We start from the raw sequence: 16,269 nt of genomic DNA, 5'->3' as shown, positions 1-16,269 counted from the left end.
TGGGGAGGAAGGACCTACCGTGAGAGCCAGTGGCCCTATAATATGGTCACTGTGGTCATCCTTGGGAGTGAGAGTGGGGTGGGCAGTGATTTCCTGGGGTTAACGAGACACCTCCGTTCACGTTCTGGAATCTGGGGGGTGTGGGGCTGCGATCATATTTGGGAGATCAGAATATGTGGAAATTAGCCACTTCCTTATGGGGAGACCAGGATAAACCTCTAATTCTAGAGCCCAGGAGAAGAATTAAAGGCCATCCCTTTATTAGTTGCATAATAGAAATTGCCGAAAGAAGGGTCTCCAATGTCTCTGTGGGGGCCCTGGGCCTGGAGGTGCATTTTCCGCCTGCTAGGATCGAGGGTTCCAGAAGTCGCGATGCCCCGGGCGCCCCAAGGACAGTGGGGAGACCCAGTGTGCCTGCGCGACCCTCTCCGGAAACCCACTCGCTGCCGCATGCTTGGAGGGGCTTTTCGGTCTTGGGAGTGGGCCTCGGATTCGCTCTGGTCCCTGGTCGCACACTCCCGGAGCAGTGGGCAGGGGGCCGGTCAGACCCGCAATTCTGGCGGGAGGGGAGACGGACGCGCCCGCGCGACCCACAGCTTACCCGCAGGGTCGCAGCCCTGGTGGGAGGCGCGCGAGGGGCCTAGAGCCTGGGGGGCGTTCTTCGCGGGGGATGGGGGGGCGCGTTGCTAGCACAGCGGTCCCCGGTCTTTGCGGCCTCGCGCCCGGCCCGCGGCGCTCGCTGGAGGGTTTCGGGCCAGGCCGCCAGCAGGACGCCTGGGAGCGGCTGGGGTTCTCCCAGCTGGCGTTTAGCGCCGCAATCTCACCCGGCTTTCCTGCTTCTTCCCGGGCGTGCAGGCAAAGCCTGGGATCTCCGGGGACACGGCAGCTGAGCCGAGGGCGCAGGAGAGAGATGTTCTCTCGAGCTGGGCTGCCTTGGCCCTGGTGCGCCTTCTGTAACACCTGTGGCCTTCGGGGAGGTGGTGGGGGAGCAACGGAGGCCTTGGAGGGACAGTTAAGCGGAGGGGCTGCGAGACCCCAATTATGTGCCAACAAACACCTCCCAGTTACCGTCTAGTATACACACGGCTCTCCCCGCCTTCGGCCCGTACCCCACCCGCCGCTGGCGACTTAGGAGTTCGCCTTCTGGAAGCCCCCAGGTAACCCCTTCCCAGGCTGTAGCTCTTGGATAGGAAGAGTGTGGGCGCTCCTGGGGCCCCTGTGAGGGCTGGAGAGTCCGGGGCGGAGGAGGGGAGAGATTACAGGGGGTTGGGAAAGTTTTGGTTTTTTGGTTTGTTTGTTTGTTTTGTCGTTTTAATGCCGGAAAAGCTGCCTCCAGGACGGCGAGGGCTTTACGTTCGGGCCTCTCTGTCTTTGGGAAAGTGCATGGCTGCCGGCGGCGCAGGGAAGGGAGAGAGGAAGGACCCTGGGGGGAATATTTACTGGTCAAATCGATATCCCCGTTTGGCCACGAGGATGGCCGATTTCAGCAGATTAGATTACTCTGTGGCATTTCAAATAAAGCGGCAATTTCAGAGCCGTGAGCACGTGGGCGACCCACGGGAGCTGTGGGCCTGGCCGGCTTGGACCCAAGGCCTCGGCGGGAATTTCTCCTCTGGCCTTTTCCTTTTTAATCGAAGGCAAAGGGGCGACGGCCGGCGGGGCGCTGGGTGCCGAGGCCCCTAGCTGGGCGCTGCTGTTTACCGGTTTGCTTTATCCCCCGTCCAGGTTTAGGAGACGCATGGGGACAGCCGAGCCGCGCGGGGCCCCTGGACAGCGTCGCCAAGGAGCTGGGATCGCACCTGCTGCAGGTAGTAGGACCGCCGCGGGGTGAAAAGCCGCCACCAACGGCCCTGGCCCGCCCGGGTAGGGGCTCCCTTCCGACCCCAGCGTCCCAGTCTCCAGGGGTCCCTCCTCAAGGGACCCTGGGCGGATCCACAGGCCGCCCCCAGGCTGTAGAGGTCTCCTGAGGCAGCGATCGGACTTCGGGCCAATTCCCCCCAACTCCCCTCGGAGGGCCGGGACTGCGGGTGGATTCCGCTCAACCAGCCCCCCATCAACCCCACACCTGGCACCCTCTTCCCCGCCCCAGCCCCAGGACTCTCTAGCCCACGAGATGTAGGCCGAAGCGCGCCCCTGGGTGTGGTTCAGTCCTCTCCAACCTTACTTCCTTTGGCAAACTTTTATGGAGCTCTTGCTCTGTGCCAGATGCTGTGCCAGGCGCCGAAGCCAGAGAAGGAGTGATCCGGCTGCTCTGAGCCAGAGGGAGGCAGAGCCTAAAGCGTCTGACAATTGTGTGTGTCTGGAGAGGTTGCAATAGAGGAGAGACAGCATCAATAATTGAGTATTAGCAGTTGACATTTACTGAGAGTTTGCTACCGGCCAGCTGTTCTAAATCTTACTATATCATCTCTCTTCACCAGCCACCTAGAGTGTGTTCTATTTTTAACTGCATTTTTTTCAGAGCAAGAAGTTGAGGCACAGAAAGGTTAAGCAACATGCCTGAGGTTCCACAGCCAGTGGTGGAGCCTTGTTCAACTCAAGTGGTCCAGCTTACAGCATGGTGCGACCTCCGGGGTCACCTGGCTCACGGAGGAAGTCCTTGCTTGGTTTGTGTCAGCCGCTTAGCGCCCCAGCCCGGAGCCATTCAGTCCGCGGTTACTAAACCGCCCCTGACCTCGGATTTCCTTCACGGTGTCTGGGGCTCGGGTGGGGTAACCGTGCGCACGACCGGCCACTTCCAAGTCCGCGGCTGGCGCTAGGTGGGCACAGAAACGCCTCGTGTCTCGGAATCTTTCAAATGCCCTTTACAGAGCCTCATCAACGACCCGATTCATTCCCCCTCCCGTCATTTGTCTCTGCCACCGAAAAATGCCTACCGAGAGCTATTTTGCATTTCCTCCTTCTATTTTGTGTTTTCTTTATAAGGGGGAAAAAAAAAGTTGGCTACGGAACTCTGTGTCTTGGGTCAGCGAGTCGGCTCCGCGCTTCGCAAAAGCAGATCTTTTCAAAACTGTTTTGCCCCAAATGCCCTAGCGTGATTTATTTTTTTAAATGCATGAGCTGGGGAAGAGAAGATCCCGGGATGTATTTGAAACCCGAGGCTTTTACAACATAAAGCTAGTGGTGTGGGAGCCGGCCGGGAAATGGTGCTCTTGGAGCCCTTCCCGCACGCCCTTTGCTCTGCCCGCAAGCTCGGGTCCAGCTCCGTGCGCGGTATTTTAAGTGTTTGATGTTCCTACATATTATAAGTGACACTAATATCAGAGACAACTAAGTGCCAGGGAGTTCCAGTGAAAACCTGGCGGCAAAGTCAATGCCCCCAAGTTTCTCCACTGTACATTTATTTAATTCCAGAGTGTGTCTGTGGATGGGCGGCTTTGCAGTTAATATACTCGCAAGCGCATTAGGTCGTTTGCAGCTATGAAAGCATAACCAACATTTTCCATTAAGAGTATTATTTTTTAAGCTACCACTGGCAACCTTCAGAATTTAATTTTGATAACTTTTTCTCTTTTACTCATATGGCTGGCTGTCTGATACTATTTCATTAAATGTATCTCTTTAATTATTTCAGAGTTAAGCAAGAATGCAAAATGTGCCAAAACGTGGATAACTTCAGAAATTGCTGAATAGTTTATATCTTTGAAAAGCAGTTTAGTTGGGGAAATATTTTGTAGCTGAGTTAGAAACATGAAAGTCGGGCTTATAATCAAGATGTTGATTTCAACCTCAGCACAGGGAAAGCTAATGATAGCTTAGCTGGCAAAGAAGATTTTGCAGCAAAACTGTATTTGAGACGCAGAATGTAAGGATATCTTTCAGGTTTCACTTCTACATTCTTTTTAGGCCCCCCTCCAAAGAGGGGGCGGATTTAGAAAAACCAAAGGTAATCTGGTTTCACTTACATGCTGTAAAAATAAAATTTGTGGCCAGAAATTAATTTGGAATATTTTTTTATGGGGGCAATGTTGTGGGTTGTGTGGGTCTTTCACCAACTTTATTGCTTTTCTTTGGTTCTGGATCTAAAATATGAATGAGTAAATAAAATGCAGTTTCCTTTCTTCAAAAATAATTTAGTCTTTTTATCCTTGTCACACATAAATATGATCATTACCCTTTATTTGACTTAATTACCTCTTATAATTTTACTTTTTTTTTGAGGGCTAGCCAAGTTAGGCGAAATCAGAATATCATTTAGGTAGCTTTAATTTTTCAGAAATTGATACTTTTTCTCCTTGAATTTTGCAAAGGTTGTTTGATCTCTTGCAGATTCTAAATAATTAATTTTGTAGACATAGTCTGTTAAAAATAACCAGGTATTTTATTTTCTGGGGAGTGGTAGTGTTCGGAATTTATTATTCAAATGGTACTTAGGGATAACTAGAAAATTGTGGCAAATGAAGCGTATGTTCTAGTGGTATAAACAGGGGCCAATTATGATATGAAATGGTCTATACATGGTAGATTCCCCCTAAGTACCATAGAACTCCGGATTTGTGCTAAGTGCTAAAATAACCCCAACAATAAAGCTACTACGTTTAAACTGAGCATGATAGAAATTCTCAAATGTTTTGCATGATTTTTGTGACGTAGATGTAAGACTGTTCTTAAAGTCCTTTAAAAGCATTTGAGAGCCTGGCTGGGGAACTAAACCGATAGTCCTTCTCTTGGCCCCGGGGCGCCGTTTCTGCATTTAACAATATACGTTGATTGAATACTTTATACATTTCTCCATCCCAGTGCCGGTACAATGATCAGATTTAACTCTAATGTCTATTATCTCTTACCCTGATGCTTTTTCTTTTACAGACTTTGGATGGATTTGTTTTTGTGGTAGCATCTGACGGCAAAATCATGTATATTTCGGAAACAGCTTCTGTACATTTAGGCTTGTCCCAGGTGGGTATTGACTAATTTTATGTACAACCAAAATAACAAGTTAAGCGTTGGCAGATCTTGACAGCCTTACCCAACTTGAAAATGAGTCTGTCCTAATGTCTACTTTTGTGCCTGAACATAATCCAAAATCGTCTTTTTCGGCCGGCCCGCGGGGCTTTTCTTCTCCGTGTTATGTTTCACTTTTCTACTTTCTTTTTCCTTTGGGGCTAATGCCTCGTAATGTCTTTGCAACAGTCAGCCTTGTCCAATAGCCTGGACTCCGCTTATACAGTTAAGTTCTCTGCCGCTAACAAGAGCTTCACAAAGGGAGATTTTTCAGTCCACGCTTGATGGTCTGCACGTGGTATTGTGAGTTGCTATGAAAGAGAGGCAAGCTGATGTAGAACGTGGATTTTATGCAGAATGTGCTTTGGGGAGAGAGAAAAGGGGGGGGTAGATTTATGAGTGTTCACATGGAATTCAGGGTAATTTTTCCTGAGTTTTTCCAGTTCAGTGGCCGTTTCAGTAAAGCATTTTATATGCTTGTGATAGAAACTCATAAAACTCAGTTTACTACTGTTTTGCACAGCAAGGTCCTGGTTTCTTTAGAACATTTAAATATTACCTATTTTTCTGAAACTGTCTTCTAAAAGGGGTTCATTCCCTAGAGGAGAGAGGTGCACTGTTTTCTCCAGCCTGTCAAGCCAAGGGTTTGGTAGAGGACTTGGCTACTTGTCCGGGCTGTGGCCAGTCTGGATGGTGGGAGAGTCTACTGATAGTTGCACATTTCTGATTTCACAAGCATGGATCATGATTCTAAGAGTCACATTGTTTTATACATATAGGGGCTAAATGTTTCTTTACGTTGTGAATTATCAGAGTGCTTTTCTTCATTACAACTGAAGACACACTAGAATTAATTAGATCCAGGAAATGGGCTCCCAGGAGGCACATGAATAATCTGTGCTGCACCAGCCTCCTCCTGTAGTTAAGCCAAAATAAAACATGCCAATTAAAGTGGCTTGGGCTTTCTCATTGAAAAACAAAATTACCAATTTGGAAACCTGCATCTGGTGTATACCTCTTCTTTTTCTGCCAAGATGTTTTTTTAAACTTTCCATTTGTTTACAACCTTCTTTTCAATGGATGTATATCCTTATCCATGTCCAAGTGGGTTTCTGCGCCTGTGTGTTTTCTTCTGCAAAGTCTTCTAAAGCGAATCACATATTAAAATTGTTTGGCGTTTTCTGTTCTCTTCCTCTTCTCTTCTTTTATGATACCAGGTCTCCCAGATGAGATTTATTAAGGCTTGTCTCTTTCACCTATGTGAATCATGGGATTAGTGTACTTGTAGAATGGGAAATACTATTGGAAATATGAAATTTTCTCTTTTTATATTTTCCAAAATTATTATTCTCTGAATATTTAGAATTATTTAAGGCCCTTTAGTTAGACCCAGCCTGGTTTCTACTCCTGACTTGATTTGTGGCTGAGTGCCCTTGATCAGATTCCTTAACTTTTTAAATTGTAACTTATAAAACCTTGATAAGTCTTATAATAATGTCACAAACAAGACAAAACATTTCACTTACTTTAAAAATGGCTGGTCAAAAAAGAAAATGACTGGTCAAACATACTTTAAAATTGATAGAGTCACCTTTACTGAATATTAAATTTAGATCTGAGCTCCCTAGCAGTCAAAGCAAAAAGGGAAATGCATTTTGTTGTATGGTTTTCATTGTCTGATACGGGCAGGCAATTGACCTCTCTGTACCATAACTTAAATAAGAAAATAATGCCCGCTCTACTACTCTTTTAGGATCATGGTGAGAAACATACCAGGGGCCCATGTGATTTATAAACTATAGGGAGCTCCACAAAACCAGGCATTGTAAGTTTCATTAGAACTGTACTTCAAATAGCACAAAAGTCGCTTCAAATAGCATCCTTTGGTGGGCACATATTAGGGATAATTAGTTATGGGGAATGTTCTGGCACATCATAAGGCACTGTGCACATATCAGGACCTTCCAGTTCATTCTGTCAGGCTGCTCAGTCTGGCATTCTACATCTCTCTTTCGCTCTCTGTCATTTTTCTCTTTTCACATGGGAAATAAAAATGATTGTTTTTGAACACAATAATTAAGAATGACCAAAACATTGGATAGGTAACAAATATATCTCCTGTTCATGATAAACACCACGAAAGGAAATTTTTTTTTCTTTGGATTTTTGAATTTTATTTAATTTATTTTTTTATACAGCAGGTTCTTATTAGTTACCTATTTTATACATATTAGTGTATACATGTCAATCCCAATCTCCCAATTCATCCCACTACCCCGCCACAGCTTTCCCCCCTTGGTGTCCATACGTTTGTTCTCTACATCTGTGTCTCACTTTCTGCCCTGCAAACCGGTTCATCTGTACCATTTTTCTAGGTTCCACATATATGCATTAATATACGATATTTGTTTTTCTCTTTCTGACTTATTTCACTCTGTGTGACAGTCTCTAGATCCATCCACGTCTCTACAAATGACCAAGAAAGGAAATTTAAGCAGAATTGGAATTTAAATTATATTTCCTTTTCGTCCTAATGCAGACGTAAAACTTTGTATATCATAATTTTGTATTTTCCAAAAAAATTGTAAAGATGCCTTTTGTCTGTATGTTGCCAGGAGAAGTGTCAATTTAAAATAAGTCAAACTGCCTGTCTGTGTAGGACGGCTAATTTTTTTCTGATCTCCTGGCGGGACTATCTCACTATCAGTCTCCAGCTACAAAAACACCTTCACGCTGATGTCTGGGGAGTGTTTCATGGTGAACTGTTTAAATAAGCAACAACAAACTTTTCCCTCAAATCTGCCTCCTCTTCCCAGTTAACTCTGCAGAAGGAAACCTAGGCAGAATCACAATGTGTATTTTTTTATGTCTTCTTAAATAGTAAAATAAGGTATTGAAAAGAATGTCAAATACCCAACTTCTGTTTAAAAGAATTTTTTTGCACCTTTTAGATTATTTTTACTAGTAGTAGTATAAGTCAGACAAACATATCAAACATGAAAACTTTAATTAAAATAGGCTTCAAGATTTTTTTTAATCACCAGAGATAAAAGTGTTAATAAAATTTTACCCACTAGTCAGAGTAACCTTTTAAACAGGTTTTCTGATGAATAAGGGCAGTAATAGCTTATATTTACGTAACGCCCTTCTGTGTTCCAAGAACTTTCAATTATTCTCTATAACGATATCTCTAAGTAACGACATTTTTCACATTAATTCGGGGTTAAACTCTATGTTAGCAGCCCCTAGGGAACCTAAGCTCCTAGGTTTGCCATAATTGTGTGATAATTCATAGCAAACTGGTGGTTTTTTGTTTTTTTAATCTGCACTATCTAAATAACTTTCTGAACTGTTTGAGAATATAAAAACGATTCTTTATGTGTTATAAGCCCATCCCAATTCAGGGCCTTTTACTGAACTTTTTTAAAAGCATGTATTGGAATAAGAAGTCTACTTCATATGGTAGAGTTTATTAATTTATTTTTGCTTTTAAATTAGTAAATGCAGCAATCCTGGCTGTCAGACTTTGGTACCAAAAAGTGACAGGGAGAACCACAAAATGCTAATTGTCTCCTCAGCCCATAGTGCAAGTTGGGAAAAGAGTCAGCCATCTGCTTGAAAATTCTATTTGGCGTATGCGCACATTCATAATACAAAATAACCCATATAGACCCACATCTACTTGGAAGACGTAGAGTTGGGGAAGCACTTTTTATCCACCAAGTTTATTAAATGATTTAGTTTCATGGTTTTTTGGTTAACGTCATTAACTTATATTTGAAGAAGGAAAAAAGCCCTGCATACCTGCTGTGTATTTCTTCAAACATTTTAAAGTATCCTTGTGGTTTAAATTTCCTTCCGGAAGTTGCATATGGTATATAACATCTAGGTAACTCGTATACATTCTCACGTAATATAGATATGTATGAAATAGCTGTTCACGAGATACATAAAGGAAAATGTAATATTTGAGAGTGTGGCCGGAAGCACGACTGTAAAAATAACCACGGTGTTGTTTGGGGCCATAAGACCTAATCCTTTCACTTTTGAAATAAAGAGAAAGAACCGGCGTTTAATGTTTGTTGACATAACTTGAACCCTGAAACCCAAACCATCTTTTTTTAAAATGGTTAATTTACCATAGTCAGCAAAACACCCAAAGCAGAGGAATGTGTGTTTCCAGAGTACTGGGTGAGTTTCCCCTTCTGACCCAGAATATATCCATTTAGTGCTGTATTTATCATATGTAGCTTTCTTGGCAGGAAGAAAAGCTATTCAGCAAAACATAAAAAAGCTCTTAGTAGGAAAGCAATTCATTTTGTAGTTAGCTGGGTTTTACAGATACTAAAATATCACATTGAAGGTCTCTTTTAATAAGGTTGTTGTATGGGAGCTGGGGAGTTTTATAGCAACAACCATAATTTTTTTTTTTTTTTTTTTTGGTGAGGTAGTCACATTTCTTTCAACATTCAAAAGCACGAATAGATATGTCAATACAGGAAACACCATGTCAACCGTAATTTTAAGTCAAGGTCAGTGCTGTTTTATCATTCCAAAATTTGTCTTTAAAAACATTTCCGTTACTTGAAGACTACTTTACTTGCTAGACAGCCTTAGAGGTTTATCACTAACCTGAGTATTCAGAAAATCAAGCCTTTAATTCATGGACCTTCACTCTTCTCACTCTCCAAAGGCATGTGATGAGAATGGGATCTTTGGAAACAGATAAAGCTACTTTGGGATTAAAACGCAAATCGGATCCCTATGAGCCCAGATGCAAGTCTTTTTGCGAATGTACGAAGGTGTTTCTCTAAAAAGACATCAGTTACTTTTTTCTCAAAGAGAACTTGGAGCAAACCAGAATTGTCATTTTTCCCTAAAAACCTGGGTAAGGGAGAAATGATAGGCCAACACGCACAAAAATTCTATTTTTTATTTTTTCGTTTTTAAAATAAACCATTGAAATTGTGAATCAACTTAAACAATAGCTCCCTTATTTATTAGCCTCTATCACTCCCCACCAGACAGCATCTCTAGGGCTGCCCTCAGGAAAAAGGAGATTGTTCCGGTCCCAAATGCCTGACATAAGTGTTGCTGATTTATTTAAACTTTTTAAGGATTAACAGGACTGACTTAAAAGAAGGATATTTCGTTTTTATTCTTTTATTTTTAATGAAATCCTATAGTAACTTTTTACATAGACAAATATCCATTTGGGTCATTAGCAAAGTGGCAGGCTGGGGAGGTAGAGAGGGAACATTTCTGCAAGAGGATTCTCTCTGTTGCTCTGTATAATATTGGGAAAAACATTCCATGAATAATGCAGAAAATAGAACTGTGAAACCTGTTTTAGGGACAAGATTACTTAGCAGGCCAGAAACATAACTTGTCCTGAATTGAAAGGCAACTCACACATCTTAACACATTGGGAGAAGTGGCTGGGCGGAGTGGGACTGACTTCACCTCTCTGCGGCCCCCTGGCCCCGAGTAAAGAGATTATGGCCTTGACGCTGATTTGGAACGGTGGCTCCTGGGAGAACCTCTCCATTAAACGGCCTGGCTGGGGCTGCCCTGCTGTGTGAGACGGCACCGTTGGGGCTGCCCCTTTACCGAGGATTGAGTCTCTGCTCTGATTGAGAGCAGCCAAAAAAACAGGCGACAAGACACACTTAAAAATAACGAGGGGGTGATTGGGACAAGCCTGGCTTTGCTCTCTGATCTCGCCCTGTCCCCTGGGGGCGGGGCTGAGAAAGTCCCCAGACCCACCCAAGGCTCTGTGCCACGCCAAGGCAGTTCCTCACGCTCTCAGCATCTTCCTGAACTGGGCTGTGGGGCTCTCACTGGCTGCAGTAGGAGTACCATCACTGCCCCCACCTCCAGTACTCTAGGTGCGCTGACGCTGACTCACTGCCATTGTCTGCACTGTTGATCTCTGAAAAAGGATCCCCCCCCCCCCACTTCTCAGAAGGCTGCACCGTTGGTGGTAGTTTCTGGAACATTCTATGCCACTGCCCATCTTCCGATGGGTGAGGGGCCCAGGTCCTGAGAATCTCTGTCATCCCCTATCATGACACTTGTGTTTGGGAGAACAATCAAAAATTCTCAAGGTTAGGACCTGAGTCTCCGGGGACCTCTGTGGAAAGATCGTAACTATGGTGCTTTCCTGGAAACGCCCATGCCTGCAAAGCAGGGTCCAGTCCAACAAGGACATGGCCTCTAGGCCTGCGTGCTGTCCTCTGTGGGGTGTGTCTGGAAGTAGGTGGTGTCCGAATGTCGGGGGAGCAGCCCCAAGGTCATGTGGCTCTCTGGAGTGACCCACAGCCTCCCAGAGGTCACTCAGCCACCCAGCCGCACCTAAGGGCGGGAGCCGTGGATTTAGCACAGGCACCCTGGACCAGGAAGGCCACAGACAGGTTTCTGCCCACGTGAAAGGCCCAGCAGGGTCCGAAGGAAAGGACCTTGCTGGGGGCGAGTCTTCCTCGAGCACAGGGTGCCCCCGAGGCTCCTGTGCTCAGCCTCCGTGTGCATGAGCTGTTGCAGGGACCCTGCTGTGGACGTGGCCACTGGCCTCCTGGCCATCAGTCCCCACAGGCAGCAGGTGAAGGATGGGGCTGGCTCCAGTCTGATTTAAGCCGCCTCCCGTGTGAAGGATGCTCCCCAGGCCAGGGGGGTCCCCCGGTCCACAGTGCACCTTTTCCATACTTCACTCCTGCTCAGGACGCCCCCCTGGTCTTGTTTGGAGACAGCTGGGTGCTGACTGAGAAAAGGCAAACGTTTATGTGTGAGGGTAAGGCGTGGGTTGTGCACAGAGATCAAGGTCCTGTCTCTCCCTGGCAGGTGCATACCTATAATACACCTTACACCTTCACCTCTCCACCTCCCCGAAGTCCTAGAGAAGATTCCTGACCCCTCCCTTCCTTTCCGCGGCAGGTGGAGCTCACGGGCAACAGCATTTACGAGTACATCCATCCTTCCGACCACGATGAGATGACTGCTGTCCTGACAGCCCACCAGCCTCTTCACCATCACCTGCTCCAAGGTATTTCCTCCAGACGAAAAGAAACCAGAATGAACGCCGGACGATGCTCTTTGCTGTGACCCTAGGGCTTAGTTTCCCATGATGCCCAGCCAGGCCTCTCCAGCAAACATGCAGGGTCCACCAACTGGGGATTTGTTTTTATGCTTCTGTTCTTTAAAGCAACTACTGATCCCCTTTCACGTGCCAGAGACTGTGTGAGGTGCACGGTAGGAGACAGAGAAAAGTGGTCCAAGGCTTGCACCCCAAGGTGCTCTTGGTTTAGAATGCCAGCGACACAGGTCTAGACCTGGGCTTCTTAACCAGAGCGTCCGAGGATAAAACTCGGGGCGGGGCATGAAATTGCATGGGGAAAATTACGTCTTTATTCCCTCTAGGTGAAATCTAGCACTTCCTTCGCTTGTAGATTGTAGACAGTAAGCCATCTTACTATCACGAGTGCCTGTGGCTTTGCCTACAACAAGATTCACAGATATTTTCATTTCACCTTATGGTTGTTTCAGGTATTTAAACATATCGGTTATGCTCACCACTACTTTGAAATTTCAGGAGCTGTGAGTCTGCTACAGGATCTTGTTATTTAATGTGTTAATAAAGTAGCACATTTATAACCACAGCACCACTTGTTGGAATATTTTGATGTTTTTCAATACAGCTGATCCCCTTTGTAATCTCATATATTTTATGCGCTCAGAAACGTTATTCTGGGTGGGGATCTGCAGGTTTTGTGCCACAGCACGAGTCAGTTAAGAAGCCTTGGTCTAGACGGATGAGGCAGGTCCGTCTTGCTGACCTGGCTCCATTTGGCGACAGGAGTTTTCTCTTGACAGTCTCAACATTTAGCACGTATTAACGTGGTCCCCACTGTTTTAAGCACCCTGTTAGAAGAGTTGTGGCATGGCTGTTTAGTAAGGGTGTGGAACATGTCTTCACACAAATGACTCCTTAATTTACAATTGCCACGTGTGCTAGGAAGACACAGAAGAACTTATTCCAGGGGCCCTGGCCTTCTAACTCCCTCTGATGGCCCAATGAGACCAACCAGTATGCTGACCAAAGGGTCTCTTGTCTGCTTTGGACTACGGTATCCCAACTCGGCCAAAATCTCCTAGTGAGACAAAATGCCAAAGAAGAAGTGTCAAAAGTGATGAGAATGGGGTAGCCAGCCACAGAAAAAAAAAAAAAAAAGGGTTCTATTCTTATTGCTTCCTCCTGAGATGGGTCATTCTGAGGCTAGGAGGAGAGAACACATATAGCACACTCAGTTTTAAAACCCCTTGCAGGGCTTCCTTGGTGGCGCAGTGGTTGAGAGTCCGCCTGCCGATGCAGGGGACACGGGTTCGTGCCCCGGTCCAGGAAGATCTCACATGCCGCAAAAAAAAAAAAAAAAACCCTTGCAGATCCAGCTCTGTGGCCCCCATGTTCTAGCCCCAGAAATAGTCACCATGTGTCTACCAAGGAGGGAGACTGGTATGTTGCTTTCTGAAATGAGATGGGGGCTTAGTTGTAGCTGTGGCCTGTGGTGCTTAAGTCCTTGGAAATGGTCCGGCTGCATAAATGAACAGGAATACGACTCTGAAGAAATACTTTCCAACAAAATAAGGGCTAGGAGAGCACATTGCTTCCGAATCTAATGCTTTCACTTTGGGGTTGTTTAAAGTCAGACAAAGACAGCTGGAATCTTAGAGAATTCCTCAGAACATTGTGGTGTGTGTGTGTGTGTGTGTGTGTGTGTGTGTGTGTGTGTTTAATTGAAGTATAGTTGATTCACAGTGTTCTATTAGTTTCAGGTGTACAGCAAAGTGATTCGGTTTTATACATATTCTTTGTCAGATTCTTTTCCACTATAGGCTTTTACAAGATATTGAATGTGTTGTTATTGTTTTAAAAAGTTACAGTGTGTTAATTGCACGGGAATGGGCTTTCTGCCAGTAGCTCCGGTTTCATTTTACCCTTCCATGTCTTAGCCTTTTAAAAAGTATTTAGAAAATGACAGCAAATGGGAGTATCCGGAGACCCGTCCAGTTTCCTGCGGGGTCCACGTCTAAGGTGGGCCAACAGTACAGGAGGAGAAGGTCTGGGAGACGTGGGGTCTCCCACTGACTCATTTCCACAGCCAACCGAGTGTTCAGGCTCTGAGGTTCACAGCACCTGGTTTTCACCTCACCTGCAGAGTTGGTTTTCTGTGTCTGAACTGGCCTCCTTGTTTTATGGTAATTGTGTGAGAAGTGGGCCCTCCCCAGAACTGGGTAGTTAATTACTGGGTGATGGTTTTTACACCTGAGCGTGCTCTTCTGGAAATGGGGTAGACAGGCCACCATGTTAGAGGGAAGCCTTCTGCCTCCAGACCCCAGCTGTGCAGAGAAATTGTGGGTAAATATGGCAGCCCCTCCAACTAGGGGAGGGGGGCCTCTGAGGTGATGCCCTTATCTCCACTGGGCAGTGCCCTCAGGGAGGGGTGGAAGGCCTTGCTTCCATTCCTAGTGGTAACCTTTCTTTAAAAATTAATTTATTAACCACCACCAAAGAGCTGTTTATTTAGAGTGGAATGACCTCGCTCTCACCCTGGGGCGAGGACAGTCTGCCATCCGTGCCCAGAGAGCTGGTGTCCGCTCACTAAAGCAGAGGGTTTTTCCTTGGGGGACGTTTGCATTTGCAGTAGTGAGGTCGGAGATTCGTGTGTGAGGCCTGCGATGGGAATGAAGGAAAGGCTTTGGGCCAGAGAAAGGGGCAGGGGGGTGGGCGTCCATCCAGGGCTGTAACTGAGGGTGAAAGCTTTGATCTGGCCCAGTGGGTCTGCTGGGTCCTTTGCCCCATCCCATGATGCAGGGCAGTCTCGGTGCCCATGGCCGTGGGCGCACTGGCACGAGGGGCCCTGGGGCTGGCTCCCTCTGCCAGGGAAAGGCCTGCACTTCTGACTCAGTCAGTCAGAGGGGGGACGTCAGATGTTTCTGGGCTTCCCGGCAGGCTCGGCACCCGCCCAGGGCTGGCCAAGGCGATGATCCTGGCACCAGGCCTCTCTGTGGCCACCATCAGGGGACCACGGCAGGTTGAGCAGGGCTGGGTTGCTGCGCATGGATCCTCACCTTGGCCCCAGGTTGGCGTTTAGCAAGGTCTTGCTGTAGCCATATTTCGGGCTCCCCCTTTCTGGAGCACGTGGAAGCTGCGCCGGGTCCTGGCCACCGCCTCTCCGGGTGGGGTTCTGGGTGGACTGGGCCAAGGCCTCTGGCTGCGTGACCTGGTCCAGAGGGTTTATTGGGAGTGTTGGGATAAAGTCAGGGGAAGCATCGTGGGACAGTTTGCCAATCTAACCTCACGCCTGCTTTCAGAGTATGAGATCGAGAGGTCGTTCTTTCTTCGAATGAAGTGTGTCTTGGCGAAAAGAAACGCCGGCCTGACCTGCAGCGGATACAAGGTACTGGGAGCCAAGGGCTTGCGGGCGGGAAGGGGGCAGTGGTGGGTCGGTGGGTCTTCGCTGTGGTTTGTGCTTTGCTTCACGTTCAGGAACGTCTGCAGACAGGAAGGCACCGCTGCCTAATGTAGAACTTTCTAGGGACGCTACTCATGGCAAGTGTGAGAGCTGGAATCTTACAGGGATATTCCAGGCAGGCTGGATTTCATTGTCTGAGGCCAGGAATCAATGGGGCTAAGGGTAGAATTTGACCTTGGCACCTTCAGGTTCTACATTGCACGCAGGGCAGGACCGCTGGAGCAGCTGCGCCTCGACTTCCTCCTGCCTCAGAGGAGAGAGGGTCATCAGCCCACCACTCTGGGGCTAGAGGCAGACGGGAGCCTTTTTGCGGGAGAATTTGTATAAAAGGAGGGAGGGGTGGGGTGAAGAGAGAGGGGAGGGTCCTGTGCCTTTGCTCTTTGTCCTGTCTTTCTGGAATGCCCCTCCCCCCTCCTACCCATCCCAGGGTCCGCCTTCCCTCAGCCTCTCCTCAGCCCTGCTCCTTTGAGCCTCAATGCCAGCTCTTCCCTTTGACCATTACCTCACTCCGTTTCATAGATTGGGAGATACTTTTCTTATTTGCTGTCCCAGACCCTAAACCTCAGAGGTGGAAGCCTCCAGCACCACCCTGCACCCTGTAGATACTCTTCTGGATACTTGGGTCCTGAGATGTTTCTGACACTTACTAACCATCCAACTGTCTGATCTTAAGTAAAACCCATCACCTACCTTGTCCTCAGTTTCCTCATCAGTAAAATGGGAGAATAGACTCCAAAGATCCTAAGATTTGTTCCAGCCCTAAAGACTGTGAGTGTATTCAGGAATCCTGAGGAAAGTT

General features: G+C 46.8%; 1 protein-coding gene across 2 annotated transcripts in view; it reads left to right on the top strand.

Annotated features, from left to right (window-relative positions):
• SIM2 (SIM bHLH transcription factor 2) overlaps positions 1 to 16,269 on the top strand; it is a 44,420-nt gene that overhangs the window by 7,435 nt on the left and 20,716 nt on the right. For both annotated transcript variants that reach the window (XR_003792379.1, XM_029214829.1), the window contains exons 2-5: positions 1,726 to 1,808; positions 4,810 to 4,899; positions 11,875 to 11,983; positions 15,310 to 15,395. Coding sequence is in view for 1 of the 2 variants with exons in the window: in XM_029214829.1 (XP_029070662.1) it covers positions 1,726 to 1,808; positions 4,810 to 4,899; positions 11,875 to 11,983; positions 15,310 to 15,395 (368 nt within the window). In the remaining variant the exon portion in view is untranslated. The remainder of the gene's footprint in view (positions 1 to 1,725; positions 1,809 to 4,809; positions 4,900 to 11,874; positions 11,984 to 15,309; positions 15,396 to 16,269) is intronic.

The sequence above is a fragment of the Monodon monoceros genome, unplaced genomic scaffold, assembly GCF_005190385.1.
Source record: "Monodon monoceros isolate NGI ecotype Baffin Bay Population unplaced genomic scaffold, NGI_Narwhal_1 Super_Scaffold_11, whole genome shotgun sequence".
NCBI lineage: Eukaryota > Metazoa > Chordata > Mammalia > Artiodactyla > Monodontidae > Monodon > Monodon monoceros.
This window is presented reverse-complemented; position numbering and strand designations above follow the sequence as displayed.